Consider the following 26233-nt stretch of genomic DNA (forward strand, 5'->3'; position numbering starts at 1 on the left):
GTCATTTCATTTTGCTTAATTTACTGTGTTTGGGGGTCTCCTGGCTACAGGTTGAAAGTTGTAGTTCCTTTTAATTGTGATGTCTTCCTCCTGCCCCTTGGTGGTAGCTGTGATTCCTGGGGTTGGTCCAGTGCCTAATGAAGTTTTCCTGATAGGGGTACTTGTGTCTGTGTTCTGGTGGATGGAGTTGGGTTTTGTCTCTCTGAAAGGTAGTACTGTCTCTAGTAGTGTGTTTTGGGGTGTCTATGAGCTTGGTATGTTTTGGGGCAGCCTTTCTGCAAATGGGCAGGTTTGTGTTCCTACTTTGCTAAATATTTGGCACGAGACATCTGGAATTAGAGTTTGTAGGCCTTTGAGTGGCGCTTGGTCTTAGTTTTGATACAGATGCCTTTGAGAGGGCTCTCACCTATTAATATTCCATAGTGTTGAGAGTACTCTGGTGGCCCAAAGTCCTAAACTTGGGTACCCAACTTTTGGGGTTCAGGCCCAACCCCTTACTGTAGCACCAAAATTTCACAGGCCACACAGCACAGAAAACAAAATCCCAAGACTAATGGTGAAACAACAGTCAACAGCCAAGAACAGCCAAAGAGACACACACTTACAAAGAGAAGAGAGAAGAGAAAATAAAGGAAGTAAAAAAAAAAGAGAGCAATCGAGCCAATAATCAAGCCCCTAAGTGAAAATGGATACTAAAAATTAGACTCTCAAAAATACAAAATCAAAAACATGGAAAAAAATTGCAGTGTAACTAAGCAGTACTAAGGAGTAGAAATAGGAAAAAATAAAATGAAGTTATTTAAAAATAAGATGTTTTTTAAAAAGGGAAAAGTAAGTTATAAAAAATAAAAATTAAAGGAGTACTAAAGAACATTATTAGAACAATATAAAAAAAGGGGGAGGGAAAATATATAGAATGGTAGTGATAAGAATGTCCATGTGATTCCTCTGTTTTCCTGCTCCAGTCGATTTGCCTACTGAGAAAGCCCTCCAGTATTTCTAGGAACATCTGTGGACCTGTTGTGGGCAGTGTGGGGTTAGTTCAGACTCAGATCTTGCCTTGCTCTAGCTTGTATTTGCTCTAAACTTCTGTGTGTGCATGCATGCTAAGTTGCTTCAGTTGTGTCTGACTCTTTGCAACTCTGTGTAATGTAGCCTACCAGGCTCCTCCGTCCATGGGATTCTCCAGGCAAGAATATTGGAGTGGGTTGCCACACCCTCTATAGAGAACAAGCAAATGAGCCAAGATGGCGTGGTCAGGCTTTCTTGTCCCACATTTTGTAAACAATGATTATGTAACAGCTGAGATCAATACAAGCTAGAGCAAGGCCAGATCCGAGTCTCAGCCAACATCTGTGTTGCATTAGTGCCTGTCAGAGTATCTTCATGGCAGCCAACCCTGGTTCTCTCCCTGAGGTCCAACTGCCAAAACCTGAGCCTCTGCACCCAGCCCCTACTCTCCACAGCGGGCATGAGCATGTGAGCCTATTCTCAGCTGGGAACTGCTGCTCCGCATGATCTCTGTGGTGAGTTCTCTCCATTTTGCCTTCTGAGCATGTGCTGTTTCCCTTCCCTCTGAGGTTCCAAAGCTGACCCTGCCTGTGAGGGGGTTTCCTAGTGTACGGGCTTTTCTCCTTCACTACTCACTCCCTGGGGGTGCAGGTCCCCAACCTGATACCCTTTGTCTCCCTTTTCATCTTTATCTTTTCCCCTGCCTCATTCTGAGGGGACTGGTTTGCCTTTTTGGAATTCTGGGATCCTCTGCCAGCATGCAGAAGATGTTCTGTAGGAGCTGTTTCACATGCACATGAGTTTTTGATGTATTTGTTGGGGGGAAGGTGGTCTCCTAGTTTTATTCTCACATTAACTTGAAAGTCTCCCCTGCCTTTTTGTGCTTTCAAGACTTCAATTGATAGGGTGACCCCCCCCATCTCCCCCGGGCCCCCCCAACCCCCAAATGTTAATCTCACCCAGAAACACCCTCAGGGACACCCAGAATAAGGTTTGACCAATGACTGGGTGCCTCTGTGGCCCAGTCAAATTTACACATAAAATTAACCATCAAAGTCTAGGAAGAAAATGAAAGGGTTTGATGAACACACAGTATTGTCTCTGCCACAGAAGTGATAAGGGGAGGGCAAGGTAAGGTTAGTTTGGTGTAAAGAGGAAGTGATCTGTGGTAGGAGAGTTTGTTGAAAGGGAAAATTATCTTTTAGTGACCCTATCAGCTCCAAGCCCATGAAGAACCACAGAGGAGGCAAACAAAGAGCAAAAATTCCCGTTGTTATGTTGGTGGTGGGCCTGGGAGCTCTTGCCATCCTGTAATGAAAGACCATGGTGAGAGAGCTTAGTCGATTTGATGGGTTTTTTCGATCCTAGAATTCAACAATCAATTTCGGCAGTTATATCATTGTTTATTGAAACAAGAAAACATTGCAGAATACATTCTGTCCATTTTTGGTGGGAAAGCACATATGTATGCTAGAAAAACAATTAGAAAGTATAAAAATAAAATATTACTGTGATTATAAAAAATTTATTTGAATGTTCTTTTAGACATCTCAGTCCTTTCCCCTATTCCATATAGATAGAGCTTCTGTCCTGGTTAACAGCTGATTACTAATGAGGGCAAGATCTTGCATTCTTGAAGTTTCACTCTAGTTAGCTCTTCTCAGGTCCATAGGAGATAGAGGAGAGTGGTTACCATGATCACTGGCCAAGTTGCCATCCAAGCTACTCCAGAGGAGAAGGCTGAAAGAGTAAGAAAATGCAAAACATTTAGGTGTCCTGATTAATTTGTTGAGAAGGGGAAGGGGTGCTAGACATTAGCATGGGCGCTTCTATAGCAAGGGAATGTGTTTCCTCTCTGAATCCAGATACAGTGTGCCCTGCACATCCTTTTTCCCAGATGAGCAAGAGCTCAATCTCCCAGATGTAAAGTATAAAGAATACAGAAACTCTTTAAATATTACTGGCTTAGCTGAGTCCTGTACATGAAGATTATCTTGGCATGTCTGCGGGCCTAGAAAAGAATCATTCTCCTACACTGGACAGCAGTTAATTAGGGCAGACCTTCAAGTGCAGTAGTTCATATGATACTGTATGCTAAGTTTAGGGAAGCAAGGATTGCCTGTTTCTCCACACTACCAACCATCAGTACCAACTCGGTGGGGAAGGAAGAAAAGAAAGGGAAATTAAGAGATAGAGAAGTGTAGGGCAGGGGACAGGAGGAGAGGAGAGTGATAAATTATGGAAGGGGAATTAAGGATGCTCTTCTGGGATAATTTAGGTAGCTGAAAAGTAACAAGATGGGCTTAGACCTTCAAAAAAGAGATGTATTATTGCTTTCATCCTTTCTGTGAATGGGCAGTCAATTTCATTCTATAGAGAACAAGGACTGTGTCTCTTCCTTTTTCTGGATCTCAGGATATGGTGTTGATATAAAGGTGATTTTAGAACCACCCAGCCAACTGGTGGTCTCATGGTCAGACACAAAGTCTTGTATTGGGTCTTTGGTGGTGGAAAAGTAGGGCGTATCATGAAAGACTAGAAGAGACATGACCAGTTGGTTGGGAAGAACAGAGAAGAACTTATAGTTTCTATAGTTCATGTGTGGGAGCAAAGGTAAAGAAATCAGCATAGGTGAGCAGAGTAGACTGGGTCCAGGAAGACCATGAAAGAGCCATGTCCCCAGGAGCCGTGATCCCTGGTGACTGGGCATGAAAAGGATCTCAGGTAAATGTTGGCACCACAGGTATGAGTTATTCTGGAGAGATTTATACACCAGGGCTTGGGGATGTGATTTCAGGGGTGTGGAGAGTACAGGGCCTAGAATGCTGAAGAGAGTGATTCAGATTTATCAAGCGGCCCCCCAAATCCCTAGTGTCTCTAGAATTAAAAGTACTTGGTATGTCTAATTCAACTACAACTCATTGGAGTCTTCTTAGGTACTGTGCTAGGTAGTTACCTGTATTGTCTAACTGAATTCTCATAACAGTATGAGATAAGAACTATTATTTTGCCTTATTTAAGAAGGACATGACTTGGAGAAGCTAAGTCACTTGTTTAGCTAATGAGTAATAGTCACAGGATTAATCCCAAGTGTGATTGATTCCAAAATCTATAATCATAGCTACTCCACAATGGGAACTGTATAGGCTTGAGAGGGAGCCAGGAGTGATGCTGTATTGAGTGGGGCCTCCCAGGAGATAGAGAAATATGAAACATGAAACCCAGAGTTTGCCTTTTCAACTTTATCAAGGGGCATACACCTGGGGAAGGGCAGAAAATCTCAGTCTTAGGGCCAGACTCTCTTGCTCACCACTCATTCCCACTCACGTTCATCCACTTGGCCCTTCTTTCTTTTGCTCCTCACTCCTGCTCATCCACTTAGCCCGTCTTTCCTTTGCTGTCTACCAGCAACACCTTTATGTTGCTGCGCAACAGTATCTGGCCTGGTCCTCTACTTGCCCTTTTACTCCCTACTCACCTTGAAATCTCAGATTATCCTGCAAGGACCCTGCCCTCAGATCCCCGGACCATGCGCTTATTATAGCAGGGCGGGCAAAGGGGACATGAGAGCCCTTTGCAGGTGAGGACTCTGAGCTCCACAAAAGTGAGGGAAGCTTGCTGAGAGACCGTGTCAGAGACACAAGGAGAATCCAAGTCTACCACACCTCACTAGTGCCTTTGGGATTCTCCGTCAAACTCTATGACAGGCGGCTGGAAAAGATCCCCACACTTGTCTTCATTCAAGGGCCCACCTCAGCTCTCTTGGCAGTGTCTCTTACCCAGTACACAGGATGAAGTGAACTTGATTGTGCTGTTTTGGCTGCTTACAGGGTTGCTGACTTGGCAGGTATAAGACTTTGAGTAGTTTTGTGGCGTGTGGACTTCTTCAAGCACACTGTTCTGTAGCTGTTTTGGAAAGGACTCCGATTCCCAATACCAAGTGTAGTTTACAGGTTGGTCCTGGATCACACAGGATAGGAGCAGGTGGCAGCTGTTCACTTTCTCTGTCTTATTGACTTTTATGACAGGCTTCGGTACAGGGTCTGAAGATGAAGATGTTATAAGATGAGACAATGGGTTTATGCATTTATGAAGCTTTTATGCTGGGAGGATTAGCCAACGAAGTGCAGAGGGAGGTCCTGAGGGGCAGCCATGGAGAAGAGGGCCCTGTAGAGGGAGCTAGTGAGCAGCTTTGGCCTCTGTAGGCTTCAGAGCGAAAGAGCTACTCCTTGGCGTGAAGCTAAACTGGCTCCAGCAGGGGGAGCCAGTTACCCAGAAACAAAATGGAGTCATGTCCATCTGTGGGCCAGAAAGAACAGCAGAGTTTTAGCACAGAGATCAGCTACAGTTGAACTTGATATCCCAACTGTCTGAACTACTCAGGACCCCTTCTCTAGCAATGACCCACATTTGGCACCTTAGCCCATCAGTCAGTCCTTCAAGAGTTCTTGGGCTCAGATACAATGAGAATCTTGCGGTAAGAGATAGCACTCTACACCTTTCCTGAACTCTGGCAGAACTACAGAGAACCTCATGGATCTCCCAGCGCAAGCTGGTAGTGATGAATTGCATCTGTTAACTTACGTATCTCAGTGCCTGCCACAGAGCAGGTATTCTGATTAAAGGGAAAGGTGAATGGATGTAGGGATGGATGGATGTAGGGATAAAGCAGTTATGCAGTAGAAAAGACAAAATACTCACTTTACAGTGAGACAAGCTTGGGTCCTGGACTTGGCTCTGAGAGAGTGGCTCTGAGAGGCAAGACAACTAACCCTCTGAACTCCTTCTCATGTGTAAAATGACCCTACTTCACAGCACAATGTTAGTAAGATACAGTGCCATCATCTATGAGTATGTGCTTTTGCTGAGTGTGATGTACGCATGTTGAAGGTCACAGCATCATCACTGCTTTCATCCTCCAGGCAAATGGATTGAGATATAATCCCATCATCTGCTCCTTCCTTGACTGGGACTGACTGAAATCCTCTGAGGTCTTTTCCTTCTGGTCAAGGGTAAAACACCTGCAGAATCAATGCAGCTCAGAAATCATAGGATTAAACTGTAGCAAAGAATTGACCCAATCAGAGCTGACTCTGGGTTGTATGTCTGTGAGGGGCAATGGAAGCTCTACCAATCTGACCTCCTGAACTCTAGATCCATCTCCTCCGTGAAACCTTATCACATTGCTGGACTCCTCTAGCATACTTTACATGAACAATCTTCATATGCTTATTCGTTTCCTGTTGTCTGGCCTCAAGTCTTATGAAACTTCCGCATTTCCCATAGTAAGCAGCTCAGCCCTGAGCGCTCCAGAGCCAGATGGAGCAGTCTGGTTCCAAGATGCCCCCTTTGAGCATTAGAAATTCCTGGGCTGGACAGAAGGGTGATTCTTCCACTAATCACATCCTCAGAGCCTCATCCAGAGGCAAGTGCACTAAAGCCAAGTAGGCTTATGGCTTTTAGGATATTCAGAACTTTTGCAAGTTGGTTGTGAAATGAAATTGTTAGCAGTTTACAGTTGGCTGTGATGGGAATATTTGCCACAAAATCTGGTAAATGATGTATATTTCAGATATTTTTTATTTTTTAAAAATCACTATAGGAATATTTGAATATTTCCTGTTGCTAGTACATCTTGCAATTTTAGGACATATGATATGGAGGAAGTGAGCAAGAAGGCGATTCTAGCCTCTTAGACCAGGGACCATCATGACCCATGTTGGTGGGACATGAATATATACAATATTCTTCATTCTTTGCAGCATTTTAGCATTTTTAAGGCTCCTCATCAGACACAAGATCTTCTGGCACATTTTTTTGTTATAATTTTATTATTTTTGACTGCACCATGCAGCATGTGGGGTCTTTGTTCCCCAACCAGGAATTGAATTCAACATGCCCCCTGCAGTGGAAGCATAGAGTCTTAACCACTGGACCACTAGGGAAATTCCAGCATTTTTAAAGTGTTTTCATTTTCATTATCTACTTTGATTCTCATAAAATCCTAAAAAGATATAATTATCCTCACAATATGATGAGGAACCCAAGGCCCTGAGGGGCACATCTCCCTTGGATGTCTGCCTAGCCCTCCTCCTCTAATAATTGACAGTCTCTCCAAGAATCAAGTTTCTGCCTTATAAGTTGAATCTTTGGACCATAAGTGTTTAAATCACATACCCGAACCAAGATGGGCTAGTCAGTTTCTCTTTCTTGAGAACTTAAACTAAGAGATATGAAAGCCTAGACTTTGAGAGATAGCCTGTACTGGCAGGGATCAACTTTCACAGTAAAGATTCCAGTGGCTAGAGGCTCTGGACTGGGCCAGGTCTCATTCTTCCTCCTCTTCAGTCCTTTCAACTCTTCTAAACTTCTTTCCTTGCTTTAGGAAGTCATAGCATTAAAAAAAATTCTCCCTTTTTCTAAAAGTATATCACTTTGGTCTCCATTACTTGCCATCAACAGAATCTTACCTAATGGGACAGAGATGTCAAGATCTTTCTCCAAGGTCACATAGCCAGTAAGTGTGGTCCAGTGGTTAAGAATCTTCCTGCCAATGCAGGGGACACGGGTTCCATCCCTGGTCTGGAAAGATCCCACATACTGCAGAGCAACTAAGCCCATGCATTACAACTACTGAAGCCCACACATTCTAGAGCCAGCAAGCTGCAGCTACTAAAGCCCACATGCCTAGAACCCATGCTCCACAACAAGAGACACTGCCACAATGAGAAGCCCATGCACTGCAACAAACAGTAGCCCCCACTTGCCACAATTCAAGAAAGTCTGCATGGAGCAATGAAGACCCAGTACAACCAAAAAATCAATTAAAAAAGAAGAAGAACTCAAAACTTATTTGGATTGACCACAAGAGAACATGAAGAGAACAGAGGGAAAACCATCTTTATTTTCTCCTTCCTCTTCAAATCTTAGACTCTCTAATGTCAGAAGAGGTTTTAAATGTCCCAAAGTTATCTACTTTGGGGTCTGCTGGCCCAGACTCACTTCCAAGTGGAACTGGCTCCAGGAGAAATGGATTAAGCCTGTCCTGAGGTTTTGCTCTCCCCCTCCCATGGAGAGTCCCCAGAATCACCAGGAAGCTTCCCAGGGATCTGTCTGGGGCCCCAGAGTGGGGACTAGCCCTTTGGTTCCCCTAACTCACCAAGCACCACCAGTGGAATCTTCCATTCGTCCTCATCTTCAGTGTCCTTCTGCACCCTCAGGAGGTAAGTACTGCTGTCTTCCTTCTGGACCTTGCGGATGTGCAGTGTACCACTATTAAGATCAAGCGCGGCCCTGTCCTTAAATTTAGTATCGAAGTACTTAGGATCACCAGATTCCCACTCTACAATCTTCTGGTCAGCAGTATAAAACCAGATGAGTGATTTGTGGTTCTTAGGCAGATTGGAGATTTGTAGACTCACGTTGCCGCCGGGGATTGCATATATTGTAGGGCCTGCCAATGAGAGTCAGAATGAGTGAGACCCATTTTAGAGAAGGCAGACTGCCCAGTGGCCCAAAGCCTGGGCTGGTGGAACAAGGAAGAAGGGAGAGATTTTTTGCTTGGGAGCAGAGAGTATGATCTTTATCAGAGGGCCTGATCCCTGATCAGGAATTCAATGAAAGTTAGAGCTTGAGAAGTGGGCTTGGGGATAGGCAACGTGCTCATAATCCATCTAATTCTACCCTAGATGATAAAGAAAAGGGACACTGAGCTGGCCCTGCCTCCCTCCCTTACTCTCATACCAGGACATTTTCAAATAAAATTATAAGTTAGATTTCCCCTCTGTGCTTGTGATCCCTGTGGCTCAATTTTGTTCTCTAGCAGTGGCTTCCCAGTTGGCATTAGTGGCAGCTAGAATACGCCTGCCAATGCAGCAGACACAGGAGACACAAGTTTGATCCCTGAGTTGGAAGATCCCCTGGAGTAGGAAATGGCAAATCACTCCAGTATTCTTGTCTGGAAACTTCCATGGACAGAGGAGCCTGGCGGGTCCATGGGGCTGCAAAGAGTCAGACACGGCTGAGCAACTGAGCACACACAGCACTAGGCCAGAAGTAAAGGAGACACAAGGTTTGAAATGAAGGGGGACAAGGGTTACTCAGGGGCCAAGTATTATAGAAGAGTGAGCATTTTATTAATAAAAATATTGTGCTATTTTTCTGGCTTTTGTGATCTTCCTTATTTGCCAGCTTTTAAAAAACTTGTGATACATTGGGACTTCTTTTCTCATTCTAACTACATTTATTTTTTGTTCCTATTTGTATTTACAGTTCTATTTTTTTCTCATGAGAGCACCCCTAATTGTATAAGCTTCACTTCTAAAAGACCGGTTTCATGAAGGCAAGAAGAAAGGGATGATAGCCAGAGAATAAAGGTGAAGGGAGGTCTGCTGACTCTTTTGTGAATGAAAGAAATCTCTGTATAAATGTATAGACTGAGAAAGAGCAGTGAGTGCTCAGTCACTTCAGTCATGTCTGACTCTTTGCAACCCTATAGACTGTAGCCCACCAGGCCCCTCTGTCCATGGGGATTCTCCAGGCAAGGATATTAGAGTTGACATGCCCTTCTTCAGGAGATCTTCCCAACCCAGGGATCGAACCCGTGTCTCTTATGTCTCCTGCACTGAGAAATAGCAGTAAAAAGAAGCTAATAGTAGAGGAAAGAGGAAAATCTCTATCACTCTTACCTCATATACTGTTACACAAAACCTCATACCTTTCAGCATTGTATCTACACGTTTTTTGGGTTGGCCAAAAAGTTCATTTGGGTTTTCCCATAGGCTGTTACTTTCCACATGTCAAAAACATTCTTTTGAATAAAGATTAAAAATACCTATGTTCCCAGGCCTTTCAAGTTCCTAGTCATTAATCCTTCCAACTATCCATTGAACAGTTAGTTATGGAGCATTTAACCTATGCCTGTTGCATTCACAGACACACGTAGGCATTAATTTCCACAGTGCTTCTGATTGGCCCATTCCATACTTTATAATCTCTGTGACATAATCAATTCAATCCAAGCAACAATATTTGAGCAATGACTACATGCCAGGTCATGTGCTAGGCTCCAACACCAGCAACGTAGACAGAGTCTCTCACCTCTTAGACCCTACAGCCTCTTTAGGAGCATACATTCTCTTTAGGATTTCAAAATTATTGGACACGTATTCTAGACTTGTTCTCATTCCATTGTTTGTTTCCATGTGAATTAATAAAAGTGGTGATAATAGACAGCCTAGGCCAGTGTTTTTCAGCTTTGCCACTATTGACATTTTGGGCCAGAGAATTCCTTGTACAGGGATGTCTTTGTGTATTGTAAGATGTGTAGTAGCCTCCCTGGCCTCAGCTCACTGGATGCAGGTAACATCATTCCAGTTGTGATCTTCAAAAAATGTCTCCAGACAATGCCAAATGCTCCCAGGGAGGAAAAAAATCTTACCACCTTCATTCTGGTTGAAAACTGTTGGCTTAGGCATTCTTGGTAGACTCTCCATCGAGTCTCAAAAATATGCTGAAGAATATAGCACAACCCACAATTAACCACTTTATTTCTAAGTAGGAAGTCACCGCCATCTACCAGGATGGCTTTTTTAAAATCATTACTCATATGTGGTAAAGGAAGGGGGAAGGAAAGCTGCAACATCCTGTTCATGCCTATATCTTAAAACTCATATCATATTAAAATGCTCCATTTAGTATCTATTACTTGCCTTTATCACCAGACTAGAAGCTTCCTAAGGACAGAAAATGAGTCTTATTAATTAAACTCATTTCCATTGTAGTATGGAGAAGGCAATGGCACCCCACTCCAGTATTCTTGCCTGGAAAATCCCATGGATGGAGGAGCTTGGTAGGCTACAGCCCATGGGTTCGCAAAGAGTCGGACACGACTGAGAGACTTCACTTTCACTTTTCACTTCCATGCATTGGAGAAGGAAGTGGCAACCCACTCCAGTGTTCTTGCCTGGAGAATCCCAGGGACGGCAGAGCCTGGTGGGCTGCCGTCTATGGGGTGCAAGAGTCAGACACGACTGAAGCGACTTAGCAGCAGCAGCCATCGTAGTATGATAGCTAAGAACATGGGCTCTGGAATTAGACTGCTCAAATCCTGACCCTGTCATTTATTAGCTGTGTAACTGTGAGCATTTTACCTGACCTCTCTGCCTTCATTTTAGTTTATCTTACAGAGTTTGTGGTGGTGAAGTTCATGTATCAAGTTTACTGAATTAAAGGATTCCCAGATAGCTGGTGAAACACTCTTTCTGGATGGTCTGTAAGGTTTTTTTCTAGCAGAGATTAGCATTTGAATCGGTAGACTGGGTAAAGAAGATCACCCTCACCAATGTGGGTGAGCATCATCCAACCTGCTAAGGCCCAGAATTGGACAAAAAGGAAAGAATAAAAGCAAATTTCTTTCTGCTGTGAGCTGGGGTATTCCATCTTCTCCTACCCTTGAACATCAGTGCCCCTGGTCCTTGGACCTTAGGACTTGGACGACAGCTTAGATCATTGGCTTCCCTGGAGCCTCTTTGTGGAAGGATGAATGAAGTTGAGTCTACTGAGAATGAAGATTACAGAGTGTATGAACTCAAATTGTGAGTCTATATATACTCAGATCTGTGGATTTCTACTGAAACTACACAAGTAACTTTCTTGGCCTTCATCTTACAGATGGCAGATCATGGGACTTCTCCAGAGAAGTACAGAATATGGATTATGCTTCCATAACTATGTGTGTGTGCTAAGTCACTTCAGTGGTGTCTGACTCTGTGTGACCCCATGGACTCCTCCAGGCTCCTCTGTCCCTGTCTAGTCTCCAGGCAAGAATATTAGAGTGGATTGCCATCCCTTTCTCCAGGTATCTTCCTGACCCAGGGATCAAACTGACATCTTTTATGTCTAACCTGCTATGGCAGGCGAGTTCTTTACTACTAGCACCACCTGGGAAACTGCGTGAGACTCATTCTGTATATTTGTGTATATCCCATTGATTCTTTTTTTCTAAAGAACCCTGACCCAGAGTTACACAAATAAAATGCTTTGAATATAACTTGATTAATTCAAATAGTTAATACACATAAAATACTTAGTATAATACTTGGAAAATTAGTAGATAATAAATGTCATGTATTGTTTATTATTATTACCTACATTATTTTTTTGTATCCATAAATTCTATACTATGCATAAATTATTGCAATGTTTAACACATGCCATTGAACTTACTTTATTGTGCCAAAACAGTGGTAAAATAAGAACTAGACTAATGATATCTTTTTTAGGAACGAATGCCTATATGTGAATCTGAAAGTGTAGAATGTGGCGGAAGGGGGCCAAAAAAAAAAAAAAAAAAAAAAATTGCAGCAACTCTCATAGAGGCGTTCACCTATAAGCTAGATCTAGTAAAAGACATCAGCATGCACAAAAGATAAACAAACCAGGTGTTTGGTTAGGACATGGGATGATAAGAAAGAGTCCCCAGCACCATAATGAGACCAGAGAACTTACCTGAAACTTCCTTGGGCAAAGAAAACTGAGGATGAACTCAATGAGGAATAAAGAATACAGAGCATATAGACTGAAGTTATGATTCAGATTCAGCTATAATATACATTATTTCTCCATGTGAGAATTAAGTCTGCTTTATAATAATAAAGCAGGGAACATTTCTTACAAAGATGGGGACAATAAAGAAGAGAAATGGTATGAACCTAACAGAAGCAGAAGATATTGAGAAGAGGTGGCAAGAATACTCAGAAGAACTATACAAAAAAGATCTTAATGACCCAGATAACCACGATGGTGTGAACACTCATCTAGAGCCAGAATTCTGGAATGCAAAGTCAAGCGGGTTTAGGAAGCATGACTGTGAACAAAGCTAGTGGAGGCAATAGAATTCCAGCTGAGCTAATCCTAAAAGATGACGCTGTGAAAGTGTTGCAGTCAATACGCCAGCAAATCTGGAAAACTCAGCAGTGGCCACAGGACTGGAAAATGTCAGTTTTCTTCCCAATCCCAAAGAAAGGCAATGCCAAAGAATGTTTGAACTACCACATCATTGTGCTCATCTCCCATGACTTGCAAAGTAATGCTCAAAATTCTCCAAGGGAGGCTTCAACAGCATGTGAAACAAGAATCTCCAGATATTCAAGCTGGATTTAGAAAAGGCAGAGGAACCAGACATCAAATTTCTAAGATCTATTGGATGATAGAAAAAGCAAGAGAATTCCAGAAAAACATCTACTTCTGCTTTACTGACTACACCAAAGCCTTTGACTGTGTGGATCACAAAAAACAGTGGAAAACTGTTAAAGAGATGGGAACACCAGACCACCTTACCTGCTTCCTGAGAAGCCTGTATGCAGGTCAAGAAGCAACAGTTAGAACTGGACATGAAACAATGGACTGGTTCAAAATTGAGAAAAGAGTACATCAAGGCTATATATTGTCACCCTGCTTATTTAACTTATATGCAGAGTACATCATGCGAAATGCTGGGCTGGATGAAGCCCAAGTAGGAATCAAGATTGCCAGGAGAAATATCAATAACCTCAGATATGCAGATGACACCACCCTTATGGCAGAAAGCGAAGAGAAACTGAAGAGCCTCTTGATGAGAGTGAAAGAGGAGAGTGAAGAAGTTGGTTTAAAACTCAACATTCAGAAAACTAAGATCGTGGCATCTGATCCCATCACTTCATGGCAAATAGATGGGGAAAAAAATGGAAATAGTGACATACTTTATTTTCGTGGGCTCCAAAATCATTGCAGATGGTGACTGCAGCCATGAAATTAAAAGACACTTGTTCATTGGAAAAAAAGCTATGACAAACCTAGACAGCATATTAAAAAGCAGGGACATGACTTTGCTGACAGAGTTCCATCTAGTCAAAGCTATGGTTTTTCCAGTAGTCAAGTATGAATATGAGAGTTGGACCATAAAGAAGGATGAGTGCTGAATAATTGATGCTTTTGAATGGTGGTGCTGGAGAAGACTCTTGAGAGTCCCTTGGACCACAAGGAGATCCAACCAGTCAATCCTAAGGGAAATCAACCCTGAATATTCATTGGAAGGACTGATGCTGAAGCTGAAACTCCAATATTCTGGCCACCTGATGCAAAAAGCTGACTTGGAAAAGACCTTAATGCTGGGAAAGATTGAAGGCAGGAAGAGAAGGGGATGACAGAGGATGAGGTGATTGGATGGCATCATTGTCCCAAAGGATATAAGTTTAAGCAAGCTCCATGAGTTGGTGAAGGACAGGGTAGCCTGGCATGCTGCAGTCCATGGGGTCACAAAGAGTCGGACATGACTGAGTGACTGAACTGAACTTACAACATTAAGATCTTGTTTGTCCAGGGTATCCCCAACACATTCCAAAGAGCTTCAAACTAAAATGCGAGGAGGAGGGAGAAACGATAACAGATACAGAGTCACTGAGATTGTGAACATTTCAAAGGCAAACACCATGTCTTACTCAATTTTGAATCCCCAGAATACTTGGCTCACATTTATTGTTTAGTACAGGATGGATGGGGCAAAAATCCATACATAAGTGTTGCCATTCATCTCCTCATAACCTCCAAGTATTCATATTTTTTATCCCACTTAGCTTCTTTTTGTTTGGTATGTGTGTGTGTTAGTTGCTCAGTCATGTCTGACTCTTTGCAGGCCCTTGGACTGTAGCCTGCTAGGCTTTTCTTTCCATGGGATTTTCCAGGCAAGAAAACCCATTTCCTCCTCCAGGGGATCTTCTTGACCCAGACAGAGATCAAACCTGTGTCTCCTGCATTGCAGGTGGATTCTTTATCACTGGGCCATCTAGGAAGCCCTCCTCTTGCTTACTTCTTAAGATTTGTCTGATATTTACAAGGAACCACTCAGGTTGGTTTAGAAAATAGAGGTTCTATATAATGTTATGGCTCAAGAAAATGAGAATCTCTGAGCTGCAGAGAAATGGAATAGTTTGAGAAGCCTGAAGGGGGCAGATAAGTGCGTGTTAGGAAGTATTGCTATAGCTTATAAATTGGATTCCTTTTAACATCTTTTGAGAGACTTCAAGTAGAAATTGGAATTACTTTTTAATTACTTATGACCAATGAGCTGTGTTTCTTAAGTATCTTAATGTGCCCACCTGGGCCAGTGTAACAGCCCTGTCTTATGGTTGTGTGTGTGTGAGTCACTTAGTTGTGTCCAACTCTCTGAAACTCCGTGGATTGTAGCCTGCCAGGCTCCTCTGTCCATGGTATTCCTAGGCAAGAATATTGGAGTCGGTAGACATTCCCTTCCTCAGGGGATCTTCCTGACCCAGGGGTTGAACCTGGGTCTCCTGCACTGCAGGCAGGTTCTTTACCACTGAGCCACCAGGGAAGTCTCATGGTTGGGTCCTGGATAAAGGAATAAAAGGTGACGATTCTGACACATACAGAAGAGGAGCGGTGAAGGAACTACCCAGCAAGTTGTTTCTCAAAAGAAGCAACATAAAGAGTGCTGAGTATGTCATCCATGGTTCAGATGTCTACAAGTCAAAGAAAAGCAGTGAAGGGAAACCTTGAAATAAAAACCCAGCAGCCTCAAATGGGCTGAGACTCATGCTTGAGAATAGCAAAGGAAAAGTGAGTTTGGGGAAAAGGATATGAAAAAAGAGTGTATGTATATGTATAGCTTTTCTTGTGGCTCAGCTGGTAAAGAATCCACCTGCAATGTGGGAGACCTCGGCTTGATCACTGAGTTGGGAAAATTCCCTGGAGAAGGGAAAGGCTACCCACTCCAGTATTCTGGCCTAAAGAATTCCATGGATTGTATAGTCCATGGGGTTGCAAAGAGTCAGACATGGCTGAGCAACTTTCACTTTCACATGTATAGTAGAATCACTTCACTGTACACTGAAGCTAACACAATATTGTAAATCAACTATACTTCAATATAAAATAAAAATTAAAAAGAAAAGGTGAGGTTTTTAAATGAAATATCTAATGAAAGTGTGGCCTTAAAAAGCTACATAAAGATAGAAACAGTAGAAAGACTGCTTGATTAACCATAAAAAAAAAAAGGAAAAAAATTCTACTTTTCTAAAAGGATCCTATAATCCAGCCACAAGTTGAATAAAGATGCATTAATATTACTATTATAATATAGATTGCAAAAACTAATGTACAGACATTGTAGTACAATTTGAGATATCAAAGTGGTGGTTTAGTCTATTACAGAGGATTTTCTAATAAATTCAGATAAATTCATTGATATTTTCCTTTTATTGTTGTTATTGTCCAGTCACTCATTCATGTCTGACTCTGCAACCCCAAGGACTGCAGCACGCCAGACTTCCCTGTCCACCATCTCTCAGAGCTTCGTCAAACTCATGTCCATTGAGTTGGTGATGTCATCCAACCATATTGTCCTCTGTCATCCCCTTCTCCTCCCGCCTTCCATCTTTCCCAGCATCAGGGTCTTTTCAAATGAGTCAACTCTTCGCATCGGATGGCCAAAGTATTGGAGTTTCAGCTTTAGCATCAGTCCTTCCAATGAATATTCAGGGTTGATTTCCTTTAGGAATGACTGGTTTGATCTCTTTGCAGTCCAAGGGACTCTCAAGAGTATTCACAAGCACCACAGTTCAAAAGCATCAGTTCTTTGGTGCTCAGCTTTCTTTATGGTCCAACTCTCACATCCATACATGACTACTGGAAAAACCATAGCTTTGAAGAGATGGACTTTTGTCGGCAAAGTAATGTCTCTGCTTTTTTTTTCCATTTATTTTTATTAGTTGGAGGCTAATTACTTTACATCATTGCAGTGGTTTTTGTCATACATTGAAATGAATTAGCCATGGATTTACATGTATTCCCCATCCCGGTCCCCCCTCCCACCTCCCTCTCCACCCGATCCCTCTGGGTCTTCCCAGTGCACCAGGCCTGAGCACTTTTCTCATGCACCCAACCTGGGCTGGTGATCTGTTTCACCCTAGATAATATACATGTTTCTTTTTTTTTTTTTTACTCTTTTTTTTTTTTTAATTAGTTGGGGGCTAATTGCTTTACATCATTACAGTAGTTTTTGTTATACATTGAAATGAATTAGCCATGGATTTACATGTATTCCCCATCCCAGTCCCCCCTCCCACCTCCCTCTCCACCCGATCCCTCTGGGTCTTCCCAGTGCACCAGCCCTGAACACTTGTCTCATGTACCCAACCTGGGCTGGTGATCTGTTTCACCCTAGATAATATACATGTTTCAATGCTGTTCTCTTGAAACATCCCACCCTCGCCTTCTCCCAGAGTCCACAAGTCTGTTCTATACATCTGAGTCTCTTTTTCTGTTTTGCATATAGGGTTCTCGTTACCATCTTTCTAAATTCCATATATATGTGTTAGTATACTGTAATGGTCTTTATCTTTCTGGCTTACTTCACTCTGTATAATGGACTCCAGTTTCATCCATCTCATTAGAACTGATTCAAATGAATTCTTTTTAATGGCTGAGTAATATTCCATGGTGTATATGTACCACAGCTTCCTCATCCATTCATCTCCTGATGGGCATCTAGGTTTCTTCCATGTCCTGGCTATTATAAACAGTGCTGCTATGAACATTGGGGTGCACGTGTCTCTTTCAGATCTGGTTTCCTCGGTGTGTATGCCCAGAAGTGGGATTGCTGGGTCATATGGCAGTTCTATTTCCAGCTTTTTAAGGAATCTCCACACTGTTTTCCATATTGGCTGTACTAATTTGCATTCCCACCAACAGTGTAAGAGGGTTCCCTTTTCTCCACACCCTCTCCAGCATTTATTGCTTGTAGACTTTTGGATAGCAGCCATCCTGACTGGTGTGTAATGGTACCTCATTGTGGTTTTGATTTGCATTTCTCTGATAATGAGTGATATTGAGCATCTTTTCATGTGTTTGTTAGCCATCTGTATGTCTTCCTTGGAGAAATGTCTGTTGAGTTCTTTGGCCCATTTTTTGACTGGGTCATTTGTTTTTCTGGAGTTGAGCTGCAGGAGTTGCTTGTATATTTTCGAGATTAATCCTTTGTCTGTTGCTTCGCTGTCTAGGTTTGTCATAGCTTTTCTTCCAAGGAGCAAGTATCTTTTAATTTCATGACTGCAGTTATTATCTTCAGTGATTTTGGAGCTCAAGAAGATAAAGTCTATCACTGTTTCCATTTTTTCCCCATCTATTTGCCATGAAGTGATGGGACCAGATGCCATAATCTTAGTTTTTTGAATGTTGAGTTTTAAGTCAGTTTTTTCACTCTCCCCTTTTCCCTTCATCATGTGGCTCTTTAATTCCTCTTTGCTTTCTGCCATAAGGGTGGTGTCATCAGCATATCTGAGGTTATTGATGTTTTTCCCAGCAATCTTGATTCCTGCTTGTGCTTCATCTAGCCAAGATTTTCACATGATGTACTCTGCATATAAGTTAAATAAGAAGAGTGACAGTATACAGTCTTGACTTATTGTTTTCTCAATTTTGAACCAGTGCATTGTTCCATGTCCAGTTCTAACTGTTGCTTTCTTGACCTGAAAATAGGTTTCTCAGGAAGCAGGTAAGGTATCTGGTGTTCCTATCTCTTTAACAGTTTTCCAAAGTTTGTTGTGATCCACATAGTCAAAGTCTGTGTCAATGAACCATAGTAAATGAAGCAGAAGTAGATGTTTTTCCGGAATTCTCTTGCTTTTTCTATGATGCAATTAATGTTGGCAATTTGATATCTGGTTCCTCTGCCTTTTCTAAATCCAGCTTGAATATCTGGAAGTTCTCGGTTCACATACTATTGAAGCCTCCCTTGGAGAATTTTGAGCATTACGTTGCAAGTCGTGTGAGATGAGCACAATGATGTGGTAGTTCAAACATTCTTTGGCATTGCCTTTCTTTGGGACTGGAGGGAAAACACCTTTTCCAGTTCTGAGGCCACTGTTGAGTTTTCCAAATTTGCTGGCATAGTGAGTGCAGCACTTTCACAGCATCATCTTTCAGGATTTGAAATAGCTCAGCTGGAATTCCATCCTTTCACTAGCTTTGTTCATAGTGATGCTTCCTAAGGTCCACTTGACTTCACACTCCAGGATGTCTGGCTCTAGATGAGTGGTCACATCTTCATGGTTTTCTGAGTCATTAAGATCTTTTTTTGTATAGTCCTTCTGTTTATTTTTTGCCACCTCTTCTTAATATCTTCTGCTTCTGTTAGGTCCATACCGTTTCTGTACTTTATTTTGGCCATCTTTGCATGATATGTTCCCTTGGTATTTCTAATTTTCTTGAAAAGATCTCGATTCTCTCCCATTCTATTGTTTTCCTCTATTTCTTTACTTGATCACTTAGGAAGGCTTTCTTATCTCTCCTTGCTATTCTTTGGAACTCTGCATTCAGATGGGTGTATCTTTCCTTTTCTCCTTTGCCTTTCACTTCTCTTCTTTTCTTAGTTATTTGTAAGGCCTCCTCAGACAACCATTTTGCATTGCTGCATTTCTTTTTCTTGGAGATGTTTATGATCACCACCTCCTGTACAATGTTATGAACCTCCATCCATAGTTCTTCAGGCACTCTGTCTATCAGATCTAATCCCTTGAATGTATTTGTCACTTCCACTGTACAATTGCAAGGGATTTGATTTAGAACATACTTGCATGGCCTAGTAATTTTCCCTATTTTCTTCAACTTATATCTGAATTTTGCAATAAGGATTTTATGATCTAATCCACAGTCAGCTCCCGGTCTTGTTTTTGCTGATTGTATAGAGCTTCTTCATCTTCAGCTGAAAATAATACAATCATTCTGCTTTAAGTATTGACCATCTGGTGATGTCCATGTGTAGAGTTGTCTCTTATGTTGTTGGAAGAGGGTATTTGTTATGACCAGTGTGTTCTCTTTGCAAAACTCTGTTAGACTTTTTCCTGCTTCATTTTGTACTCCAAAGCCTCTCCAGGTATCTCTTGACTTTCTACTTACTTTCATATATATATATATATATATATATATATATATATATATTTCTTTTTCTGATATATTTATGTTTTTTAAATTTTAAAGTAAATTGAAAAATATTTTGATTTGCCTTTTAACAATTCAATATTTTATTAGATAGAAAACTACTTAAAGTACTACTTTGATTTAATTCTAACAAGAAGTAGTTGTTCATGTGTCTGAATGCTTAGGATAAAGTAACTATTTATGTGCAGTTTATAAATGAGGCAGAACTTTCCTTTGCTTACCCATGTTTCTTGTCTGTAGAGAAGTAAAACTAAAATGGTGTAGGGGAGGGGAATCAAATCAAAGGAAGCAGTAATTTCATACAAAAGAGTCTACCCAGGAAGAATAAAGAAGTGCTAAAAGGGAAATTCTGAATACTCTAAAGCAAGTCATGTGCTTTCTTGTAAAATTTTAAGAACCAAAAGAGGTGTTTTAAAGATACTGACATGGGGTAACGTGCAGCTCTCTAGTGAGATAAACTGTTTAACAAACCTGTACAAACCTTTCAAGGAAGTAATTTGGCAGTAGACATCGAATAGGCATCAATAGACATCAATAGGCATTAAAAAAGATGCATGTCATGGGGGGCAAGATGAACAGAGTACAGTGTCGTTTCCTGAGATGGGAAGTCTCATGAATTTAATCAGCCAGATGACAGTGACTAAATGCATGGTGAGGAAGCACCAGGTTTGTGGAGGCTTATTACACAGCAATAGATAGCTGGAGCAAAGATGAGGAGTTAGATTTTGGAAATGTGTTTGAAGATGTTTAAAAAGCAGAGATTCAGTTCTGTGGCCAGGAGAGAGCACTGGGCTTTGGAATTTCCTTATGATATTCCTGGCTCTTATCTGTCTCAAACTGTATGTGGTCACAATCACAGAGCAATTTCACATTCTTTATTTCATTGATCTTAATAATAACCTCTTGAAAAAATGGGGAGCATATCATTATACCCATAATAGAGTTGAGAAAATTGAGACTCAGAAAGCTTTTGCGATTTATAGGAAACTCCGTGGCTTAGAACTCAGAACATAGGTCTCAAAGCAATTATCCTCCAGTTAAAAATAAAATTAAGAAAAAAGAAGATAAGTCTTCTGATTCCCAGAACAAGCTATTTCTAGTGCACTTTGTTGTGCTAGAGGGAGACAGGGAAGATGCCTGCTAGTGAGGAGTGGGCCGAGAGATCAGAGAGCTGAGAAACTCAAGTCTGAGGAGGGCCAAAAGAGGAGATTTTAAAAATACTTAAATTTCTCCACAAAAACATCCATTATTGGGAAAGAAAGAATAATGATACCACCAGGAAGATCTGGACAGATAGCCTGAAAGGAAGCTCTTTGATGTCATTCATTCATAGGATTAACAATTATTCATTGAGCCCATGCCACGTGCTAGTCACTGTATTAGGTTCAGCAATGAACAAGGTCCCTGTGCTCACAGAGCTCAAGGAAACAGACAACCAAGCAGTTCATCAACCATAACCTGGAACCTGAGGTTTCTAGGAGGAAGTGATACCAAAATGGGAGGGGCTGGAGAGGCAGGAGTGCAGGACACTTTAGACAGAAGGAAAGGTATGTATATAGGCCTAGAGGTAAGACAGAAAGCACCTCCTTCAAGGCAAACAGCAAAGTTAAATTTAGATGAAATGTGGTTATGGGGTGTTGTTTTATCATTCAGTCATGCCCGACTCTTTGTGACCCATGGACTGTTGCCCACCAGGCTCCTCTGCCCTTGAGATTTCCCAGGCAAGAATACTGGAGTAGGTTGCCATTTCCTTCTCCAGGGGATCTTCTAGACCCAAGGATTGAACCCACATCTCCTGCATTGGCAGGTGGGTTTTTTTTTTTTTTTTTAAACCACTGTGCCACCAGGTTATGGGGTGAAGGAGTCATAAATTGAAGATAAAAGAACTATCATCTGTAGGCATACTCTGGACATGAAGAGATTTAGACACAATGACCTCATGTCTAGAGAAAGAGCTGAAATAGTCCGGTTCTCTTGGCATTTCTATCTTTCCCAACATTGGATAAATACTTCATACCAGCTCTGCTCCCAAGGTCATATTAGTGACCTATGAGTTGACTAAGCCCCGTGGAGCTCACACAGCCATGAGAGGCCTGAAGACATCATGTCTCTAGACTTAGTGTAGGGGAGCAGAATGTGCCACCCTAATATATGTCTCTTTGGCATATTAATTGTTTTAAGAGGGTTCTTATCTAAGGAAATAGCAGACATGGTAAACACTCTGAAAACAATGTACAAGTTACCCTTTTTTGTAAGAAACATTTATATTTGTAAGGGAAATCTCCATTAATAAAGGTGTCTCTCTCTCTCTCTCTCCGTACCAGAAGAGGAAGATGACCAAATCTCTAGAAACTCTTCCCAGTGGCGAAGGCACTAACTTAAATCTGCCTAACAACCTTACCCTTATTTGCTGTGCTTTTCCTGATAACCTCCCAGAACTGTCAGCCTCAACATTCTCTTTCATCTTTAGCAGAGGATGGTATTTAAGATGAGGGCTTCAGCCATTTTAGCGAATTACTTGGTTTTTCTGGGTTTCACCCATGTACACAATATTAAACTCTGATTTCCTCATGTTATCTTATCTCATGTCAATTTAATTCTTACACCAGTCAGAGATCGTAGAAGGGCAGAGAAACATCTCTTCCTCCCCCAAAGCCAGTCATAAACCAGATCGAATGTCCTGCCACCCTGAGAGGCCTTGCATGAGTAGCCAACCGGATTTCCTCTAAGTATGGCTATCTCATCTGCCTCAGAGTCACATACTATCATAATTTTAAAATGCTATATTTTTTTCCCATTCCCAAACTCACTTTTACTCATTTTTTCCATAGTAGTGAACCTTAAAGCACCTTTAATGAAAAAGACTTAAGTATTTATTAGGGGGAATAGTGAGAAAGGCAACAGCTTAGCTCTCAGTTCTCAGCTGACCTAGGAAGACAGGTAGTAGAGGGCTGGATAACTGTAACAGGAAAAGGAAAGTTGCCACACAAGGGGATCAGAACATAACCATGGCAGAACGAACCTTAGCTCTTAATCGGATGTTCCAGGGTTTCCCTGCTACTGAGGCCTCTGCTCAGACTGTCACTCAGAGACCCTAGACAGAGCCACCCTTCCCCAGTTTCCTTTCCTGTTGGGAGCCATTATGGGAGATCCCACCCACGACAAAGTCATGAGGAGAAGACCCGAAACGCAAGGCTGTTCAGGCTACAAGGGACTCTCCAGGTTGACCCCGGCCTCTACCCCGCCCTGTAGCCTCCCCCTCTTGCTGTTGGCCGTGTTCGTCCTGTTGCAGATCTTTGCATTGCCTGCCGAGAGCTCTCCTGCTCCTCTTTCACTAAATAAAGACCAACATAGAACCCTAATTAAGAAATCTCCTGGATGCTGGTTCCCTATGAAGGGGCCAGGAATGAAGGAAATGTTTCAAGTAAAAACCCTTTTGCTGGCACTCTGGCTTGTTTGGCAGATGCGTACTAATGCACATGACTGCTCACAACACCTTAATCATAAACAGCATAAAGAACCTGATCACAAAAGGCCCTGATAGGCACAGAGCCCTGCGGGGGTGAGAAAGCCCTATTGGAGAACACAAAAAAATATTATTCTAAAAGTGGTTATTGGATCAACGTTTGATTGCTGTTATTGTACTGAGGTTGTGCAGTAAAAACTATTGTAATATAGTTAAGGATTTAGAAAAATAAGAGTTTAGCCCTAGTGTGGAAACAATAAGATAATTGTTAATTTTAATCAAGAGTGCTAAAACAGAGGCTGCCTCATCAGAGCCACAGAGTCTTTGTGTGGTAAACTTTTTAGATAAATTTAGCTGGGAACTTTTGCAAAAAGGCTGACATGTGTGTTAACAGGATTGTATTTCTACTATGTTGCAACCTGCTGTACCATGAGACTGCAACATTTCTGTTTTCTGCTAAACTCAAGGCAAAATTGAACAATAAAGAATAGACTATGGAAAACAGTTTTGCCTTCACCTAGACCATAAAATGTTAATAGACCCCAAGGCCAGAAGACAATGTACAAAGGTCCACTATGAAAGAAGACTCTCATAAGCAAAGAAGTATTCTGAAAACACCCTGGTTTCATGAAGGACAAAACTGACATAATGTTAAACTAAACTTTGTATGCTTATCTTTCACTTCCCCTTAGAAATGTACTAACTTAGGGTATATAAGCTACAGTGAAAAATAAAACGCTGCCAGACTTTGCTGAACATCCCAGTCTGGTCTCATTCTTTCTCTCTCTCGCACTCGCTGATGCTGTTCATTCTGAGGGTACCCCTGGATCCCGCTGGGGCTGGACCCCCGCACTTTCCCATTTTGATTTCTCTCTGGAGCAATGACAACATTATTTACTTTTGCTCATGACACAAGTCCTTGAGTAGACAGAGGTCTCAAAAGATGCCTCGAGGAGCACAGCACCCCTGAGCCTAAAATGTGGCAGCTACCCATGCAGCGTTCGGGTATTTGTAATGCAAAGAAACTTCACAGATGAGAAACCATCGCAATAAATGTGAGAGGACTACTTCTCCATCTCACCAAAGTTCTATTTTTGTTGCTTCCCCTTGAGAAAAGAGATGGAGCCTGATTTTCCAAAGCTTAAGGAAGACTCCCGAACTCATCACAACCCTGCTGCCAGGATGAAAATACTTGCTGCCTGGAGCCACTACTCCACCTCAGGTGGAGACACACCCCGTATTCCCTTTTCCATCTGACTGGGCCTCCAGTGTACAGTTACAGGCAGACAATTTGTGGAAAGTACCTTGTATGCTGGTCGCCAGGAACAAATGAGGCAGCAGTAGAATTGCCAGAGCCAGAAACCACTCCCACCTTCTGGAGCACATGCTCCTCGTCTCCAGAACTTTACGGGAACTCTGGATACAGACCAGAGTCAAGCCAGAAAGAAACCAAAGTCACCTTTAATTCACAGCTTAAGGTTAGAACTCTCCACCCAGCAAGTCATGGGTGGGGCCTGGGGACCAAAAACAGGAAGCCCCATCTTTTTTTTTTTTAAATTAAACCACTAAGAACAGACGCGGATATGGGGGCAGAGGGAGAGGGTGGGACGAATTGAGAGAGTAGCTCTGAAACATCCATTACCGTATGTAAAACTAGACAGTTAGTGGAATTTTCAGTATGACGCAAGGAGCAAATGACAACCTAAAGGGGTGGGATGGGGTGAGATGTGGGAGGGAGGGCCGCAAGGAAGGAAACATACATATACTAATAGCTGGTTCATTTTGATATATGGCAAAAATGAACACAATATTTTAAAGCAAGTATCTTTCCATTTAAAATAAAAAACAAAAAACAATTTTGTTTGAATGTATGTTAGTTCTCTTTTCTGGTGAGAGGATCCATAGATTCTGCCAGATTTCAGAGGGATTGGTACTCAGAAAAGATTAAAGACTTGAATATCTGCTTTTGGTTTCCCAGCCAGGAAACACCCTGATTAACTAGAGTACCCACCCAAGGGGATTTCTGACCTGAGCCAACTCTAAATCATGTGAGGAGTAGAAAGTAGATCATGTGTGGCGTAGGCTGAGATCACAAACGTGGGCAATCAGTTTGAGTACTCCCCCTCCCACCCTCCAAGGTCTCCCTCCCATATGGATAAGTTCACTATTTAAACCTTCACATTGGCCTACCCACTGAACATTAGTATCATTATTATTAACCTATATTCAAATATTGAATCACTAACCTATTATCAAATTACCAATTATTTGACCCAAATGAATGTATTCTGCACCCTTGTAGTCTAAGAGTTTCAGGCCCATCCCTCTTGAATCTAAATGAATTATTCGCCCACCCAGGACACTTTGCAGACCCGTAAAGAAAGTCACAGTCCATGATATACCACATTTGTATCAGTTTCAGACTGGGGACGTTTTTGATTTTCAACATGGAGATGAGCAATTAAAAAAAAAACAAAAACAAAAAAACGCCCCTCTCCTCAATCTGTGAACTCCCATCTTGGAAGTAGTTACCCTCCCCGAAAGATCAGCATGGGGAAATGGAGTCAGCTCACTACCTGAAACTGCATATTACCCCCTATTTACCTGATCATATTGGAGCCCTGTGAGGTGAAGAAAACAGGTATTACTACTAGTATTTTATAACTGAAACTCAGGGTCAGATTTGCTTGAGGTCATATGCAGCTCCAATCAACCCCAGTCTTCACTCAGCTCTTCCCCTCATGTGAGCTACAGTAAATC

At 41.9% G+C, this 26233-nt stretch overlaps 1 protein-coding gene across 1 annotated transcript; it reads right to left on the reverse strand.

Annotated features, from left to right (window-relative positions):
• Window positions 1-2393: 2393 nt before the first annotated feature.
• CD48 (CD48 molecule) lies at window positions 2394-24959 on the reverse strand. The gene is made up of 4 exons (XM_070467632.1): window positions 24778-24959; window positions 8171-8464; window positions 4791-5054; window positions 2394-2751 (listed from the first exon to the last, which is right to left on the reverse strand). Exons 1-4 carry the CDS (start codon window positions 24857-24859, stop codon window positions 2672-2674), a joined length of 720 nt encoding a protein of 239 aa, XP_070323733.1. The 5' UTR covers window positions 24860-24959; the 3' UTR covers window positions 2394-2671.
• Window positions 24960-26233: the final 1274 nt, after the last annotated feature.

The sequence above is a fragment of the Odocoileus virginianus genome, chromosome 5 (genome assembly GCF_023699985.2).
Source record: "Odocoileus virginianus isolate 20LAN1187 ecotype Illinois chromosome 5, Ovbor_1.2, whole genome shotgun sequence".
NCBI lineage: Eukaryota > Metazoa > Chordata > Mammalia > Artiodactyla > Cervidae > Odocoileus > Odocoileus virginianus.